General features: G+C 42.9%; 1 protein-coding gene across 1 annotated transcript; it reads left to right on the top strand.

Annotated features, from left to right (window-relative positions):
* Positions 1 to 44: 44 nt before the first annotated feature.
* On the top strand, positions 45 to 7,476 carry ppil4 (peptidylprolyl isomerase (cyclophilin)-like 4; the record flags this gene model as incomplete). Its single annotated transcript, XM_083643182.1, has 13 exons — positions 45 to 126; positions 469 to 536; positions 963 to 1,027; positions 1,140 to 1,257; positions 1,624 to 1,766; positions 1,946 to 2,042; positions 3,028 to 3,144; positions 3,270 to 3,394; positions 3,570 to 3,636; positions 5,149 to 5,260; positions 5,404 to 5,509; positions 5,744 to 5,900; positions 7,288 to 7,476. Exons 1-13 carry the CDS (start codon positions 57 to 59, stop codon positions 7,474 to 7,476), a joined length of 1,434 nt encoding a protein of 477 aa, XP_083499308.1. The 5' UTR covers positions 45 to 56.
* Positions 7,477 to 20,192: the final 12,716 nt, after the last annotated feature.

The following is a 20,192-nucleotide window of genomic DNA, read 5'->3' as shown; positions in this document are numbered from 1 at the left end:
ACTAGTGCGCATGCGTCATTTCCGAACTCTCGTCTCGCGAGGACGGGAAGGTGAGCATGGCGGTGCTCCTTGAAACGACGCTGGGCGATATTGTAATTGATTTATTTACAGAAGAAAGGCCTAAAAGTAAGTCAACGCAGTCATTCTCACACCGCAGAAGTTGTTGTTATTAACGGCAACCAACTGTCAGCCAAGCAACTGGCAATGTGTATCTATCTCAGCTGCAGAATAAGGGGTGCTAACTAGTAGCTAGCTGTTAGCTTGTTAGCTTTTCATGTTAGCTTGTTTGCTTTTCATTGATGAGTTTAATAACGCTAAATGTCAAACCAGGCCATTAAGATTGAACTCTAGGTTAATCCAAGACTGAGCAACGCCATGTGTTTTAAGAAAATGCTAAAATGTAATTAATTGACGTACAGATTCGGCAAGTTACTGTCTCACCTATTTTATTTCCTGTTTCTTTTACAGCTTCCCTAAACTTTCTGAAATTATGCAAAATAAAATACTACAACTACTGCCTCGTCCACAATGTTCAGGTAAGCAATAATGTTTCCTTGCAAACCTCTACCCAGATAGATATTTTTGCACTTTTAAATAATCATCAGCTGGGCAAATTAATCCGGTACCTTATATTGAGTTTGACTCGCCTGAGGGGGGCGATATAATCAAAGATCAGATGTGAAAAGTTAAACATTTCAATTCCCAGACCATGGTTCAGAGCATAATGGTCTAAAATCTGTAAAACATACACACTACTGCCACCATTAGTCAGTGGACTTGAGAAACAGTTTGGTGTAATGCAACTTTGACCATAACTGCACAACTCGGCACAGTTTTTGGTATTTTTGAGTTTTCGGTGCCCCACTTTACCCTTTGTTGAAGATACTTTACTAATTTATCCGTCCAGCTTGGAGGTTGGACAATGTTTTGAATGCACTGCTGTCTTTGTCTCTCCTCTGCAGAGAGATTTCATTGTGCAGACCGGAGATCCTACTGGGAAGGGCCGCGGTGGAGAGTCCATCTTCAGGTCAGCCATCTTCATTGTTGCAGTCGTCACCATTTTGTCCATTTTGCCCATTTTATGCACACACATTGCAAGTTGATGGCCATGATAGATCTTCTCTCTTCCATGTGATTAGCAAACTGTACGGGGACCAGGCTCGCTTTTTCGATGCAGAGAAGGTCCCACGCATCAAACACAGGAAGAAGGGGATGGTGTCCATGGTGAACAATGGAAGTGACCAGTTTGGTTCTCAGGTGATTAAAATGAGCTTTCACACTTTTCAGATCAGAGACTACTACTCCAGAAAAATTGTAGTCTGCAAAAACAAACAAATATTGCCTCGCCTTTTTTGTGACCTCTGGTCTCAACTTTTGTTTTTCTGTATGGTATATACTGTGTGGTATATACTGTCTGTATGGTATATACACTGTGGCTATTTGTCTTATTATTTTATGCACTTTTATTGTGTTTACAGTCAGTGTTTGAGTGTGAACCTTGTCAACAGATACATTTTCCTTTATGGGACAATAAGGCATTGAATTTGTCCATCTCCTGTGAGGAGACGTGTGAACCTTGAGATCTTGAATTTGCTTAAAATATGCTGGTTTTCTTGCCCATAGTTCCTTCTCACCACTGGCGAGAACCTGGACTACCTGGATGGGGTCCATACTGTGTTCGGGGAAGTGAGTGAAGGCATGGATGTCTTGGCCAAGATCAACGAGACCTTCGTTGACAAGGATTTTGTCCCTTTTCAGGATATCCGGTAATAGAATACTCTGCACAAAATAGCATGCACTGCACACAAAATAGCCTGTGCATTCCTAAGTGCACCAAAAATTCAAAGGCTTTTGTCACCCACAGTGGAGCATGTCAATGCCGTTACGATCCTGTATTGATCAATCGGTAGAACATGGATGTGATGGGAATTTCATGTTGTTGCAGGATAAACCACACTGTGATCCTGGAGGACCCGTTCGACGACCCTCCTAACCTGCCGGTGCCTGATCGCTCCCCTGAGCCCACCAAAGAGCAGTTAGATGTGAGTCAGTCGACCTTCACTCAACAAAGCACAAGAAAGCAGACGGGGCTTTTGGTGACATGTGCCTCTAAACCAACAAAACATGGAAAAGACATGTAGGAGAGCATGATCTGAAAATAAAAAGATTGGCCTCCACTTAGAATCTCAAACTGCACATATGCTCCTCCACCAAAAACCCCTTCAAGCATGAATACCTCAAACTATTTAGAATTTGTTGACATTCATCTTCGTTTTTAATTTACCCGGGGCAATAATACTGATGAATGATGACGTTTTACGACCATATCTCCAGTTTTGAGAAGGTTTCAGTTTCCCCGAGTTTATCCATAACAAATCCTAACAGGGCTGGCTGGATATGCGTTTTCTCTCAGAAGTAGACGAGAATATGACTAGCAAAGAAAGGATACCGGAGTGCAAATAAGGCAAAAACACATCACGTTAAGGAGAGCAAACACGGTCGTTGTTCAGCAAACATTGCTTGGATAAATACAGGTTAAACTAGAAGGGCACTCGGAGAGCGCAGACCTCTGCCAAGGCCAATGTTCTTGCTAGTATTGCTTGTTCATGAGTAGGATCAGATCAGCTCCAAAATGTTCTGGGTTCTTCCTTGGCCCGTGCTACACCTTTCCACTAAGTTTCAGGAAAATCGGCCCAGTCGTTTTCCCGCACTCCTGCTGACAAACAAACAAACGGCAGCGAATACATAACCTTGTGGTGGCGGTGAAAATGAGAAATGTGTTAAGAATCAACTATATATATATATATATATATATATATATATATATATATATATAGACAGTTTTTGTTTTCTTGTGTTCAGACATATAGGTTTATTAGATGTTGTTTGTCTAATTGTTACGAAGACATGATGAACGTCATTGAACTTATATATATATATATATACCGTATATATATATATATATATATATATATATATATATATAGTGCTTAAATAAGCCTGTTTGTTTGTGCCATGGCTGTGCAGAGCGGGCGGATCGGAGCAGACGAGCTCATCAATGATGCGGAGGGGAAAGCGAGTGAGGAGCTGGAGGAGCTGCTGAAGGAGAAAGAGGCCAAGACTCAGGCCATCCTGCTAGAGATGGTGAGAGGCAGCAGCTCCCATCCAAACACCCACACCTGGAGTGATACTGAACTGAAGGTGCAAACTGAGGCATTTGCTACATCGTGTGTGCGTGTGTGTGTGTGCGCACATTTTCACTCCTACAGGTGGGCGACCTCCCCGATGCAGACGTGAGGCCTCCAGAGAACGTGCTGTTTGTCTGTAAACTGAATCCAGTGACCACAGACGAAGACCTGGAAATCATATTTTCCCGCTTCGGTTGTATAAAATGGTAAAAGCCCTTCTCCAAATCAGCGACCAGCACGATGAAGCTCAAATACTTCTCTCTAAATATTTGTAAACGTGTTTGTGGAATCGACATACCGGTATTGTAACATCTTCTTTTAGCTCCATAATACCAATTGACCCGATCATTTCCCCCCAATAAATGTTTTGTTTTTGTGTAGCTGTGAGATCATCAGAGACTGGAAAAGTGGAGACTCCCTCTGTTACGCTTTTATTGAGTTTGAAAAGGTGAGTGTCCTACATATGTGCCTATGTTCTGAAAAATATGAAAGGGTGGCACATCTCAAATTTCCATGTCATGGAGGACAAATTACTTCCTAACATTTTCACTTATTTATTTGGCTAACATCACAATAGAGCAACGCTTACGCGTTTTGGCAGAGAGTGCTGTGAAGAAGGCTCTATGTGTTCAGTGTGTTCTGTTGTGATGTGAGCCAAATGTTACTGATTTTATTACTTATTATTTATCTTTATCTTTATCTTATCAGCATACAGACTCGTATAAACTAATAATTAATCCACTCACACCCTGTATGTAAACAGAGTCAGTGTCATGAACATAAGTTTTGGACCTGGTTGAGTGTAGTAATGCTTTACAGCGATAGAGGGCACTAGGTAGTTGGTTGAAAATTAAAAATGTTTTCAGTAAGACTTTTGGCAACTGTTAATGTCCTACAGTAGCTTGCCAAAATGTAATAAATTGTCCCTATAAATTAATCAATGTCCCTATTACGCTGAGAGGTTATTGTGCAGGTAAGAGACAAGAAACCCTATTGGGCATATTTGTGCGAGGTCTCTTACCTCAGAATCTTAAACCAATATCAACAACAAATATAGCAAAAACATACAATATAAACCAGAGAGAGCAACAACAAAAATAAATACAAGCAAAGAAAACAACACATGGCAGTGTGTTTACAAGTCAATGTGAGGTGTGTAATGTGTAAAACTCAATAGAGAGGTTCTGATATTGGATTTCTAAGAGATGATGCGCATTTGGCTATGTGGATATATTTATTCCATAGTATGTATGACACATCATTTTAAGAGAAGGGGTCTCCTGCCTTTTTTGGATTTTCTTATCCTGGTTTCATATGGTTTTATGTACCAGACACAATTGGCAGATGGTCTCAAATTGGACCAGACAGCGACGTTCTCATCAGTGTGATGAAACTCGTTGTCTGGTTGAAGCCGTGGTTTGGCACGCCGCATCAAGCAGCTCATCAGTAAACAGAGTGGATAAGGCCTCGCTTGTTCTTAGATGTTTTAGTTGTGGCAGATATCAAGTGAAGGGACATATTTTGAAATTATTTTTGAGTTCATTCTGTTTCCTCATAACAGTCGGTGTGTTGTAAGTCAGTTTTGGGATGGGCTTGCTTTCATTTCGTCCCCTGGTTTCCCTCTGCGAGCAGAGCGGAGGAGAACGTCATGAGAAGCAAAGCCTGAAAGAAAGACAGACACCGGCTTTGTTTGAGTTAATTTCTAAACATTACAGAAATAACCTGAGTTGTGTTTTGATATTTGAGTTTTGATGCGTGTGACATGAAGACATACAGACATGACAACAATAGTCATTACACAAAGATGTCATTACAATATCATGAATCAATTCATTACATGAACATGTTTTGTTACATTTTCTACCCGTTTCCCGGGTAACATGCGATTACGTTTTGCCAGATGAATTAAATGACCTAAAACCTGAGCGGGATGACCCTTGACCCTGTTCCTCCTTCACAGGAGGAAGACTGTGAAAAGGCCTACTTCAAAATGGACAACGTGCTGATAGACGATCGACGCATCCATGTGGACTTCAGTCAGTCGGTGTCAAAGGTCAAGTGGAAAGGAAAAGGTACTCGACTGAAACATTGTTTCTATGTTTTGAGTATTTTCCTTTTTCTTCTGTAGCTTATATTCTCCTGCTGACCTTCAGTCGACAGTGACACAGCAACACTGTTGCAGGGAGCTTAAAATATCCCTCTCTTTATTTCCTAGGTGGGAAGTACAGTAAAGAGGACTTCAAAGCCTACGAAAAGGAGGAAAAGGAGGTGGACATCCAATCCAAACTGGTTCTCAAGACTAAAATGAAGCCTAAACAAGAGTATCCTTGTGCTTTAGAAGGCTGGAATTTAACTTTCCACTTTTGCTCCACAAGTTATCCACACCGTGTCCTAACGTATCAAGACCCGGGGCAGTTCCCGACGTGCAAACCTCCTAAACTGCAGCGACTGTGAAAATGTCCCTTTTCATTTTTTTTTTACAGTTTAACTTGGCAGCTCTTTCAGGAATCAACTCCCTCGACTTCCTGGAGTTTTTCCTTAACGTTCCCGTAAAGCGCCAAGTATACCTTGCTGCTGCTGGAGGAGGAAGAGGAGGAGGGGGCGAGTCACCGCGTCACCCCGAGTCAGCCTGAGAAGAAGCACAAAGAGAAGAGGCATCATCATCATCATCATTCAGACGAGGAGGACGGCAGGAAGTCCAAAAAATCCAAGGTATCCTCACAGCATGTCTTCCCTAGTATCTCTGCTGGTTTGCTGCTACGTCGTGGACGACAGGCCCGCGTGGGTTTCATCAGTTACCCGCCCGTTGTCTTATTCAGGTTCAATTGACGATTATCCTACATGAACCTTTGATACAGCTGCTATTGAGTCTTTGTTCCCATGAATATAAACCAGTCAGCCTGTAGTGTCCTGCCTGCCCACAGAACAGTCTGTCAGCCTGTAGTGTCCTGCCTGCCCACAGAACAGTCTGTCAGCCTGTAGTGTCCTGCCTGCCCACAGAACAGTCTGTCAGCCTGTAGTGTCCTGCCTGCCCACAGAACAGTCTGTCAGCCTGTAGTGTCCTGCCTGCCCACAGAACAGTCTGTCAGCCTGTAGTGTCCTGCCTGCCCACACAACAGTCTGTCAGCCTGTAGTGTCCTGCCTGCCCACAGAACAGTCTGTCAGCCTGTAGTGTCCTGCCTGCCCACAGAACAGTCTGTCAGCCTGTAGTGTCCTGCCTGCCCACACAACAGTCTGTCAGCCTGTAGTGTCCTGCCTGCCCCCAGAACAGTCTGTCAGCCTGTAGTGTCCTGCCTGCCCACAGAACAGTCTGTCAGCCTGTAGTGTCCTGCCTGCCCACAGAACAGTCTGTCAGCCTGTAGTGTCCTGCCTGCCCACAGAACAGTCTGTCAGCCTGTAGTGTCCTGCCTGCCCACAGAACAGTCTGTCAGCCTGTAGTGTCCTGCCTGCCCACAGAACAGTCTGTCAGCCTGTAGTGTCCTGCCTGCCCACAGAACAGTCTGTCAGCCTGTAGTGTCCTGCCTGCCCACACAGGACGGTCTGTCAGCGAAAAGGTATGAAAACACGTAGCGCCAGCAACTCCTCCCTCTGACAGAGCAATTACTTCTAATACCGGGGGAAAGAAATGATGACGTCGGTAGAGATACTGTAAGTGCGGTTGTTGTTGTTGTTGACCTTGACATGAACTCATAACCCCGTACAAGAGTTTCCACACAAACCAAAAATGAAAGGAGTAAGATGCCACAGAAACTTTAAAATAGGAACAAGCCAGACATCTTTAAGCTGGTTTCTCATAGAGCGTAAGTTGACTCTGAGTTATGATGTTTACATGTGTCAACTCCAAACCAGATTACTTGTAACCGCATTCAGAAAGCAATCTCTCCACGCATGTGAGTGTAGCCAGTGATTTATTAATCCAGTATGCATGATTCATGCTCCATAATCGGAGAATGGTGCATCTCTGTCAACACGGTAAAGGCCAGACACTTGAACACGTACGTGTCTAGTCATGCAGCCACAGGCGGGATTTGTTTTGGGCTTTGTCGTCATCAGCAGCAGCAGTCTCACTCTCCTGTCTCATCATGTCCCACATCTACAGGACGGTGAGGAGAGCCGACGGGAGAGGAAGCGCTCCCGCTCCCGCTCCCGCTCCCGAGACAGGGAGCACAAAGCCAGCAAGTCCCGGGACAAACACTGGAAGGAGGGGCGCGACAAAGGCCACAGCCGCAAGGACCGCAGCCGCTCCCCCAAGAAGTCCAAGGACAAAGAGAGGAGTCGACACCGATGAGGGGAGGGGGGGGGAAAGGTGTGTGTCTGTCTTACCGCAGTGTCTCTATCAAACCTTTCTGTGAGAGAGGAGGGGGGGGGAAAGGTGTGTCTGTCTTACCGCAGTGTCTCTATCAAACCTTTCTGTGAGAGAGGAGGGGGGGGGAAAGGTGTGTCTGTCTTACCGCAGTGTCTCTATCAAACCTTTCTGTGAGGGGAGGGGGGGGGGAAAGGTGTGTGTCTGTCTTACCGCAGTGTCTCTATCAAACCTTTCTGTGAGGGGAGGGGGGGAAAGGTGTGTGTCTGTCTTACCGCAGTGTCTCTATCAAACCTTTCTGTGAGAGAGGAGACTAGAAGCACAGTGATGATGGAACTCTGAACTTCTTAACTAAATATGTGGAGTGGTAAATATTCTGCAGCCTGTCGTTCATATATTTGTGTATCGTTCAGCCCAAACTACTGGCCGCCTTAGAAATGACCACTTTTCCCAGGGTCAACGGAAACCACCTTCCATCTGGCTCTTTTCACATAGTGTTATGATAATCCTGAGCGCTTTTTCTCTGGTATTGATATATATCACAATATGGCTTACGTATGCAAAAGAATAATTGCATTGAACGGAATACTAATGTAGTAATTGAAAAATGTCAAACAATATACCTATCATGGCTCATTTTGCCTGCCTTTTTGAATATAATTTTCTTGTTATCAATTTAGACAACAGAATATCAAATGACAACATCACAGTATCATCATATCTTCACAATATGACTCCACTGAAATACGATACAGGATTTACACTGAGTCATTGCACCAGCTCGAGCACCAAGTCTATTGTGTCCGCTGAGAAATGCGAACAATGTTTTATATCTGCGTTACCTTTTCCCTTTGAGGTAACATTCAAATTCTCTCTTTTCACTTCCCCTGCAAAGACCCTCACACACTCACCACCCCCTCGTTCAGGCAGGTGACAAAGACCCTCACACACACACCACCCCCTCCTTCACACACTCACCACCCCCTCCTTCAGGCAGGTGACAAAGACCCTCACACACTCACCACCCCCTCGTTCAGGCAGGTGACAAAGACCCTCACACACTCACCACCCCCTCGTTCAGGCAGGTGACAAAGACCCTCACACACTCACCACCCCCTCATTCACACACTCACCACCCCCTCATTCAGGCAGGTGACAATATTCTATGCCTGTAAATATATGACCTTTGACTGTAGCTTCTGACTTTTTTTCTTTCTTTTTTTCTTAACTCAATAAACGTGGGCTTGGAAAAAGTTGAGTGTTGTGTCCCAGTGCTGAGGGAAACCACTGGTGTCTCCCTCCCTCCACCCACCTCAGGCAGCTAGGGGGATGCCTCAACATCCCAGTGAAGAAACACACCTCAGGCAGCTAGGGGGATGCCTCAACATCCCAGTGAAGAAACACACGTTTTCTTTTCAGACAAATGATAAAGAATTAAGTGTTTTAGATGTTTGGTGGGTAAGAGAAAACAACAGCAAGTAATCTTATAACTGATCTAAGCCACAGTTTGAATACTTTTAGCATAATTACTTTCCTCTCTTAGCTCAGTGAAAGCAGTAGTGATTTGATTGGATGGAAGACAAATTCAGTAACACAATTAGTTTGGGATTAGTTTGCTTACAACTTGAATAGAATAAGCAAGCAGTTAAAGGAGGAATCTATTATACAACTGTTTCAAGATGTACAAAAGTATGTAGGAGTCTATTTTCTGACATTTAAAATGCATTTTTCCCCTTGTTTTGGAGCAGTTTTTAAAAGCTGTCTTTTTTTTTTAAATTGCTGTGCGTTTTACAGTAACTTGTGAATTACATTTACCATTTTTACAGTAAACGGACTGTGTGATCCTCCACCCGGGCCTGAGTGAGCCGTACATGAGACACCTTTCCACTGAGCCACCGTTTGTATAATGCAGTAAGTCTGCAGCAAACCTAACCGCACACACACACACACACACACACACACATTCACCTTCACCTGCTCTTGATCGAAACACGAAATGACTTCACAAGCATTCGCTGTGCAAAGCCTGTTGACAATTTCACTCGTTTCTCTCGATGTTATCTTGAACTTCCCGAAATGAGATCGGTGGTTTGTGGGTGTAGGGCGGTGGAGGAGAGGGGGAGGGGAGTGCAGGTATGGAAACAAAATGGCTTCTGGAGTGCAGCTGAAGAGACTTTGCATGGGGGTGAGGGAGGGGTTGCAAAGAAACTCAAAGAGAGAGAAAGTAGAGTGGAAAATGGCTGCCCGCAGCTTCACTCCCCCAGGTGTTACACGCTGGCAGAGACTTCCCCAGCCGCCCACGCTGCCAGATAGTATAGCACACTGTCTTTTTATCTGCTTTGACATTCCGAAGCACGTGTGTTTCACTGGGAGCTTGAAAGCCCAATGAGGACGCGTGGTTGTTGGATTTTGGGGTGGGGTGGTGGTGGTGGTTGAGAGGCGAGTAACTTGAACAGTTTTGTCCTGCTGCCAGATGTAAACAAACCAAACACAATGCATGTGCAGTAAGAAAGCACAATAAGCAGCGTTGTTCGCCCCGCTGGGCGACATTAGGCCTGCAGCAAAAAAGCCTCGTCCAAACAGAAGATTCAAGTCTTCTGCTGCTGAGAGAGTCGTTTGTGTCATGATTGAAGGCCCCAGAATCCATCTTCTACCGACACGTCGATCACATTATGAACTTAAGCCCGAGCTCCAACATTCCTCTCTTATAGCTCAGCTTCACATCAGCATCGCTTCCCTCACTCTTAACCCATTGATACCTGATGCAGCATTTGCGTGTATATCCCTCATTTGTGTGCGTATCCCTTTAAGACCGCGAACCGCGTTAATGCGGTTCGCTGTCTTAAAGGGATACACACACAAATGCTGCATCAGGTATCAATGGGTTAAGCTGCTGTGATCTCTTCCTCATGTGTTCAGTATGTTTGCAACAATGTTGACATAACTATTTACATGGACGTGGTTGGCTGTGACCAAAATCCTAACTTTACAGTACTAATAATCCACAGCTTTATCATCGAAATAACTGTCTGTTTTGCTGCTCTCACCAATGGCTACCGACACAATATTGATTTGGACTATTTGCTGTTCTAAACACCTATAAAAAGGGAAGCTCGTCCCTCTGCCAGCAAGGAAGTGATGCATTTTAAGTCTACAGAAGCAATGACAGCAGCAGTTTGTATGGAACAGATGTTCAAATTAAACCTCGTGACGAGCTCCTTATATAGATCAAATAAAACAAACCAAGAAGACCTAACACTGAACACACTGAACTTGGTGCACTTATGTCATTTTCGCCCTGATGACTTTTCCAAATAAAGATAGAAAAACATTTTAATTTACATTTTATATGAATGTCAAAATATTGTTCAGTAAGTATTGTCATCCATATGATTATGACATTTTTTTTTATATATATATATTTTATTTTACAATTTTCAAAACAAAAACAGGCTCAGACAAAACAAAAACAAACAAAAATATATGTATCAACATTCCAATGTTACAGCGTTGTGCTATCAGCCACATCAAGTGCTTATTGTGCTTGTAAGAGATGTGCGTGGGATCCCATGCAAGGGGTCCATGAAAAGTCAGCTGGGAAAGTTACTTGTTGTCTTCCAGCTCGTCTAAGTAGGCCAGAAATGGGTCCCAGATAGCAGAGAATTTCACAAGAGAATTGGTCCTCAGGAACCGGAGTCTCTCCATACGTATAACCGAAAACATGTCCGTCAGTCACAGCTTAAAAGAAGGTGGAGAGGAAGACTTCCATTCCTTCAGAATGAGTCTCTTGGCGACAGTCATCCCCTGTGTCAGAGACTGCTGCACAGCTGCACTGAGGAGCAGAGAGGACTCTGAGCAGCTGAAGATAGTGAGTTCCGCCACCGGTCGAAGGGTTATTCTATAGGCCTTAGAGTACCAATCAAATATTTTGGCCCAAAATCCAGACAGTGAAGGGCAAAACCCAAAAGCATGGGATAGTGTACCCTCTGACACCTGACGATTATGACATTTTCATATTAAAAGATTGAATTTAATAAGCAAAGTCAGGACAAAGTATGGTTATTTTTTGTTTTGGCTCTCCTGTAAAGTTGGTCAGATGTCACTTAACGACCCTCTGGTTCTCACCCCTCGAGCCAAGATTATCACCGTAACACGATGACATACGCATAACCTATAGTGACCTATATTTTTCTACATTCACTATCGTGCACACGTACACACACACACACACACACACACACACACACAGGAACACACACACAGGAACACACACGTGACACGACACATTCTCACACTACATCATCTTCACACACTCTGCTTCCAGATACACACGTCATCAATCTGCCCAGCCTGCAGATCTGTCACTTATGTTTTCTTTCCTATGTACCAGTTACTATCAAAGACAAGCCCGCTTCAGCTCCTCATTTAGCCTACTGTGTATCATTTAGCTCATCATTTAGCCTACTCTGTGTATCATTTAGCTCATTTAGCCTACTGTGTATCATTTAGCTCATCATTTAGCCTACTCTGTGTATCATTTAGCTCATTTAGCCTACTGTGTATCATTTAGCTCATCATTTAGCCTACTCTGTGTATCATTTAGCTCATTTAGCCTACTGTGTATCATTTAGCCCATCGTTTAGCCTACTGTGTATCATTTAGCTCATCGTTTAGCCTACTGTGTATCATTTAGCTCATCGTTTAGCCTACTGTGTATCATTTAGCCCATCGTTTAGCCTACTCTGTGTATCATTTAGCTCATCATTTAGCCTACTCTGTATCATTTAGCCTACTGTGTATCATTTAGCTCATCGTTTAGCCTACTCTGTATCATTTAGCCTACTGTGTATCATTTAGCTCATTTAGCCTACTGTGTATCATTTAGCTCATTTAGCCTACTGTGTATCATTTAGCTCATCATTTAGCCTACCTTGTATCATTTAGCCCAACGTATAGCTTACCGTGTATCATTTAGCCCATCGTTTAGCCTACTGTGTATCATTTAGCCCATCGTTTAGCCTACTGTGTATCATTTAGCTCATCGTTTAGCCTACTGTGTATCATTTAGCCCATCGTTTAGCCTACTGTGTATCATTTAGCTCATCGTTTAGCCTACTGTGTATCATTTAGCTCATCGTTTAGCCTACTGTGTATCATTTAGCTCATCGTTTAGCCTACTGTGTATAATTTAGCCCATCGTTTAGCCTACTGTGTATCATTTAGCTCATCGTTTAGCCTACTGTGTATCATTTAGCTCATCATTTAGCCTACTGTGTATCATTTAGCTCATCGTTTAGCCTACTCTGTATCATTTAGCCTACTGTGTATCATTTAGCTCATTTAGCCTACTGTGTATCATTTAGCTCATTTAGCCTACTGTGTATCATTTAGCTCATCATTTAGCCTACCTTGTATCATTTAGCCCAACGTATAGCTTACCGTGTATCATTTAGCCCATCGTTTAGCCTACTGTGTATCATTTAGCCCATCGTTTAGCCTACTGTGTATCATTTAGCTCATCGTTTAGCCTACTGTGTATCATTTAGCCCATCGTTTAGCCTACTGTGTATCATTTAGCTCATCGTTTAGCCTACTGTGTATCATTTAGCTCATGGTTTAGCCTACTGTGTATAATTTAGCCCATCGTTTAGCCTACTGTGTATCATTTAGCTCATCGTTTAGCCTACTGTGTATCATTTAGCTCATCATTTAGCCTACTGTGTATCATTTAGCCCATCGTTTAGCCTACTGTGTATCATTTAGCTCATCGTTTAGCCTACTGTGTATCATTTAGCTCATCGTTTAGCCTACTGTGTATCATTTAGCTCATCGTTTAACCTACTAAACTGTTGGAAAATTGTTCAACAACAATGTTGTATCATCTCAGTTATAATGAGAATAATCTTGAGCTACAGACTTGTATGGCCTTGCTGATGGTCATTTTGTCCTAATAGCCTATTTTCATGTATATTGAACAACCAAGCAGGACTTCAAATAGAGTAACTGTCAAACTGTTGTGTAATCAGAACATGTGGTGTGGTGGTGAGCAGGCCGAAGGGGGATTTACACTTGACCAAAGCCACATCCAAATCAAGAGTAGCAAGTCAAAGAGGAAATTATTAAAAATAGAACTTTGCAACAAAGTCAATAAAGCGATGCCCACACAACTCAGAGACACCGTTAAAGGCACAGTTCACCCAAAAATGAAAATTCTGTCATCTACTCGCCCTCATGTCAGTTGAAACACAGGTGAGGTTTGTCCATATAACACATAGGTGGCCAGCACAGAAAGAATCTCCAGTCACCATTGACTTGAATACTGAAGTACTGAGTAAGCCAGTACTGATTTGTGATTTTGGGCTAAGCTTAATTGTTTCCACGGTAACGTGCTTGACTTTTAATTTGATAGGTTTGTTATTAGAATGTAATCCATGAACCATTTTAGATTTAAAGCATAAACTATTTTCGTTGAACTATGAAGATTTTGCAAAAAAATATATATACTTTTTTTTTTTTACATTACATTTACATTACGTCATTTAGCAGACGCTTTTGTTTTGTCCAAAGCGACTTACAATATCACAATTTGTCAACAGTACAGAAAACCACTATGCAACACAATCAATGACAGCCAAGATATTTTGATAGACTAGCACCATGTAGGAAATAGTTTGAGAAGGAATAAGTAACATGTAGCATTTTTTTTTTTTATTCATTTTTTTTTTTTTAACCTGAAAACTTTTCGCGGATCCCCTGGCAAAGTGCCACGGACCTGGGGCTCTGTGTCTCTGTCCCACTGATGACATCAGTGATGTCATGAACCACTGTGACATCATAATCAGTGATGTCATAAGCCACTGATGGCACATCAGTAGTGATACCAAGAGACAGACACACACTGATTGATGACATTGATATCGAGTGATGCCGAGCTGCAGGGCGGGCGAGGCCATAGCGCGCGAGATGCCTAGTCTTTTAAAAAGATAAAACGACACCAAAATGTGAAAATATATTTTATAAAATGGTTTAGAACCCTGGGAAATTCAGTGAGGTCAAAATGACCACCTGTGGTCTTTCTAGGTCAAAATGATCTTTTCTTTTGACTTTTGTGTAATTCATATAAAAACTCTTTTAAATGACAATACAGACACTTTTAGGAAAAGTCAGGTCCCAGCAGCATAGTTGTTTTTTAATTCAACAAAGTTATCGCACACACATACATTTCAAAAAGGTCAAAATGACCACTGTGGGCGTTCTGGTGTTCATGAGGAGACAGGCTGAGGAAAGGTGACTGTGCGTTCTGGTGTTTGCTTTGCCTCCACATCAGATCAGCCATGTGGTTAGAAAAGGTTCTGTGATGCAGCTTCTCCGTCTGGCGTCTGTGGGAATACACACCTCGCCTCACGCTCGTCACACAGCTTGCGTATGGAGTCAAATCATCCATCACTATTATCTGCGCTGTGTTCTTCCTCATTTCATAAGTACTGTGCATATGGAAAAAATAGATCAGATTTAAGGAAGCAGAAGCATGTCATTCATTTTCACAAATGAAACTCGTAGCCGCTATTTGTCACGTTTCGTTTTCCCAGCATGCTTCACTTACACATCGTTACGTTGTTCAAGGGTCACAGGATCACTATGACTCACAAACGTTCACCTCCTCGGTTGCGTGTAATAATGTTGTATCTAGTGAAGCCTTTTCCACTGTTGGGCTCACTAGAAGTAGCTTTGGGCATCGGCTAAGTGCCTAAGATGCCTAAATGGTATTTGCATAAGATATCTTTGGAGTGATGACAGCAGTGCTGAGACTGTGCGACGCATAGGCATATAATATATATGACATATAGGCATATAATATATATGACATATAGGCGACATATATGCATTATGACATATAGGCGTTCCTGCTGATAACTGATTTAGCAGATTGACTGACAGCTCACTCTATAGATAGGTAACAGCAGCCTGGCCTGGGAGAGCAGCTGCAGTTAAAAACGACTATACTTATATTATATATTATTACATATATATATTGATTGACTTTGATCGATCATCTGGCATCTGCCATCAAATGCCCCTGTACTGTGGAACAACCTACCTGAGGAAATTAAGACAAGCCGAGTTGTGTGTGTGTGTGTGTGTGCGCGTGTGTGTGTGTGTGTGTGTGTGTCTCATGGCAAAATGCAGTCCTGGACGACTATTGTAGCCGGGTACTACCACAGAAGCTTTTTTTGAGTATTTTGCTCAGTGTTTGTCTGTCAGTCCCTGGACATATTTTGTGAATGCGATAGCATCAAAACCGTGCAAGGTGCAGTCACGACACTTTACAGGTGTTGACAGCCTAGATGACATAAAAAGGGTGTGATCCCCGACCCCCTCCCCCCCTCCCCCCAGTATTATTATTAACTAGAAATATTTTGCGCATTGCACCCTCATTTCTAGCACGCTCGCCGGCTCAACTCAATAGTGACTGAGCCCCGCCCCCACGTGTGCGGTACCCACCACCTTATTAGAGTAGTGAGGTACTAGAGAGCATCTTGTGACGGGATCATCACACCAGGTGCGACGCCCACGACCTTAAAAGGAACGCGGGCCGGGGGCGTAAAGTGGGGGGGCCTACTTCCTGCACCCATCTTCCAACTCGGCCTTCATAGAGAGCCCCAGGAATGAGTCCGGAAAAACATCGATGCTAACACATCCGGGTTCTTCACTCTTTTCGCCTATGGGATTTTTGAATGGGTTTTTGGCGCGATGCTTCAAATAAGGTCTTTGGGCAACGAAAGCTTAATCAAATGCGGACCAGTGTTCAGCAGGGTAATCTTCACACATGTGGACCACTTTTATGAGTTTTGAAGCTTTTACGTGCCGTTAAAAGGGCGGCTAGCTAGCAAACGGCTAAATGAGACTACACTGTTGAGTCGACGGGGATATTATACGTCAATAACGTCATCACTTCAAAGGACGAACACGGAAATTCTCTTTCCCTCACCTGGTTCAGCCCGGGGTATTCAGTGCACAGCAGCGCACACATCAACAACACTCCAGGTTGAGTGGTGACGTGACGTGGAAGCCTATGCAACACTGTGTGTAGTCCTGGATTAGCTTAACACAAGCTTTTTACTTCTAGGGCTCGCATTTACGCTTCAAAACTCATGAAAGTGGTCCTCATGTGTGAAGATTATCCCGCTGAACACTGGTTTGCGTTTGATTAAGCTTGCGTTGCCCACAGACCTTATTTGAAGCATCGCACCAAAAACCCATTCATAAATCCCATAGGCAGAAACAGTGAAGAACCCGGAAGTCCGCAACTTCCGCATTCCGACTACAAAAATACGTCATCCCTGGGACTCTCTATGGTGACGTGAACTACACACCTGTCAAGTTTCCTGACTACATCTGGCACTGTTGTGACGCCAACGTGCTGACAAAATCTGTCCACAGACATATTAACACACACAGAGACTCGCAAGCTGAGAACAATCGCATCATTATTAGTATTAGTGTTACGTTGCTGTCATGTTGTCATCACCCGGTTCCTTGCCCTTGCTAATCTGAAAAGTACCTGCTGAAAAGTGAAGTCTTGCTTCCTACATGCCACTCAGGTGTGCTCACTCTTTCTACATGCCACTCAGGTGTGCTCACTCTTCCTACATGCCACTCAGGTGTGCTCACTCTTCCTACATGCCACTCAGGTGTGCTCACTCTTCCTACATGCCACTCAGGTGTGCTCACTCTTCCTACATGCCACTCAGGTGTGCTCACTCTTCCTACATGCCACTCAGGTGTGCTCACTCTTCCTACATGCCACTCAGGTGTGCTCACTCTTCCTACATGCCACTCAGGTGTGCTCACTCTTCCTACATGCCACTCAGGTGTGCTCACTCTTCCTACATGCCACTCAGGTGTGCTCACTCTTCCTACATGCCACTCAGGTGTGCTCACTCTTCCTACATGCCACTCAGGTGTGCTCACTCTTCCTACATGCCACTCAGGTGTGCTCATGAAATCTCAGGCTTTTGTGAGATGTGACTTGAGAAGACACTTAATAGACCCTTTTCACGGGGGCCATTTTGTGTCGAAAAGGGTGCAACAGAACACTAATGAGGGTTTCCAAATTCCAATCATGGAAGTTGGAAACCCTCATTAGTGTTTTGCTTGCACCTGTGTTTACCCTGCCTTTTCCACACAAAATGGCCCCCGTGAGAAGGGTTTAGGGCCCAGGCTATGGCTTGAGAATAATAACCCAGGCTATGGCTTGATAATGGCAGATTGTTGCCACACCCCCGGTGTGAACGAACAAAGGAAAACCAAAGGAAAGATTGTCATTCCAGCCTTTCCCAGAATAAGGAAGGAGTTAGGCTAGTAAGTGTGTAGCAAGTTCCTCAGTGGCTTTGCAACAGCAAAAACAAACACTCATATCAGCTCTCAGTAACCTAGATCAGTGGTTCTCAAATGGGGGTCCGTGGACCCCCAGGGGTCCGTGGCACTTTGCCAGGGGATCCGCGAAAAGTTTTCAGGTTAAAAAAAAAAAATTAATAAAAAAAAAAAATGCTACATGTTACTTATTCCTTCTCAAACTATTTCCTACATGGTGCTAGTCTATCAAAATATCTTGGCTGTCATTGATTGTGTTGCATAGTGGTTTTCTGTACTGTTGACAAATTGTGATATTGTAAGTCGCTTTGGACAAAACAAAAGCGTCTGCTAAATGACGTAATGTAAATGTAATGTAAAAAAAAAAAAGTATATATATTTTTTTGCAAAATCTTCATAGTTCAACGAAAATAGTTTATGCTTTAAATCTAAAATGGTTCATGGATTACATTCTAATAACAAACCTATCAAATTAAAAGTCAAGCACGTTACCGTGGAAACAATTAAGCTTAGCCCAAAATCACAAATCAGAATGAGGGGGTCCCCGGTATATTTTCTATCTTGTAAGGGCTCCTTGGCTGAAAAACATTTGAGAACCTCTGACCTAGATTGCATGGCTCGTGTAGACAGCTGAGCAGGAAATCCAGATTAAAATTCAGGTTGCAGATTCAAAAAGTAAATCTGTAGTTTGAATCTTACTTCCTCATCAGTACCCTCTTCCCAAGAAATCCAAATGGCACAAGAACAAATAATTTGACTCGAACACAGTTTTTCATTTTTCTTGGATTTTCTATGCATTTATTTTTCTCTTAATATGGTGGTGGTCTCCTTTCCCCCAGTTCATCATCAATCAACTGTCATTAAGTAATTAATATAAATAAGAATTTGCTGTCAATTGACTTGACTTAATTAACTATAAATAAAGGAATACATAAAAATAGACACTTGTGCTGATGCGCTCTGTTATTCTAACCCGTCTGTTTGACCGCATGAATGACAGTTTTCTTTGTTGCGTTGACAGACAGCTGACAGCATATTTGGAATTCTATACGAGATTGATAACAGTAGTTGAGCTTCACACCTGAGCCAGATGCTGTGAGGTGCTTCCTCAGTTACTCCTTTCATTCACTATGAAGGAATCTGAAAGGCAGCTAAGATTTCCTTTTACTATTCAGTATCATATATTGCTGGCCAGTAGGGTGCGACCTATGCCGATATGGAAATTTAGGCTGATACCGATAACCGATATTTACAGATGTCGATATGATCTTTATAAAAACAAGTTCCTATCATAGTCAAATGTTGTACATACTGAAAAACACATGTAAACAGTGTGAAAAAAGCAATGTCTGTCTTTATTTCCAAAACATTTGGGAGAGTCATACATAAATCATAGATTTACCGCAATATGTTTCCTCTCGATATGAAAATCTTGGTCAATACCGATATTAACATTGCTGTTATTTTGCTGATGGGACCGATACGGATATATATTAAAAACAAGGACAACTTCAGCCCAGAACCACGTGCTTCATGTAGCAACCCGGTGACCTCATGCAACTCAGGCCCATTCGAGGAAACTACATCTGTCAGCAGCCCAAGTTTGGCACTGATGACATCATCACTGATGACATCATCACTGATGACATCTTAACCATTTCAGCAGCCCAAGTTTGGCACTGATGACATCATCACTGATGACATCTTAACCATTTCAGCAGCCCAAGTTTGGCACTGATGACATCATCACTGATGACATCTTAACCATTTCAGCAGCCCAAGTTTGGCACTGATGACATCATCACTGATGACATCCTCACCTTTATCCATTCCTGACCGACTGAATGACTGACTCACCCCAAAACGCCTTCTCTTGACCGCGCACGTGCTGCACACGTGGTCAAAATGACTAACATTGCCCAATACATTTGACCCATATGTTTATATATAGCTTGGACACATGTTATTAGACTGAAGTCAGCAATGGCTGATATTTTTGCAATGATATTCAAAAGATTACAAGCATTCGGTGTTTCCCCCTGAAATATGCTTATCAGCATTTGGTCCATATCATGTGACACTAAAACTCTCCATTGAAAACCACCCTAACAAACTTCTGTTAGTGTTGGTGGCCGGAAAAGGAGACCCCTTTGCATCTATTCACCAGTAGGGGAAACATTTGGCCTTTTATTGAGCAGTTAAATCAACACAATGTGGAAAGGAAATAAAACGTTTGTTGTTGACTGTTTTCTGTAGCTGTGATCAGGGAGGAAGTTCCTTCATATCGCAGGAGGAACACAACACTGGCTGATACCCGATAGTTGATA

This window comes from Poromitra crassiceps (genome assembly GCF_964638095.1).
Source record: "Poromitra crassiceps genome assembly, chromosome: 9".
NCBI classification, from domain to species: Eukaryota; Metazoa; Chordata; class Actinopteri; order Beryciformes; family Melamphaidae; genus Poromitra; species Poromitra crassiceps.
The sequence above is the reverse complement of the archived record's forward strand: the minus strand, read 5'-3'. Positions and strand labels throughout refer to the sequence as shown.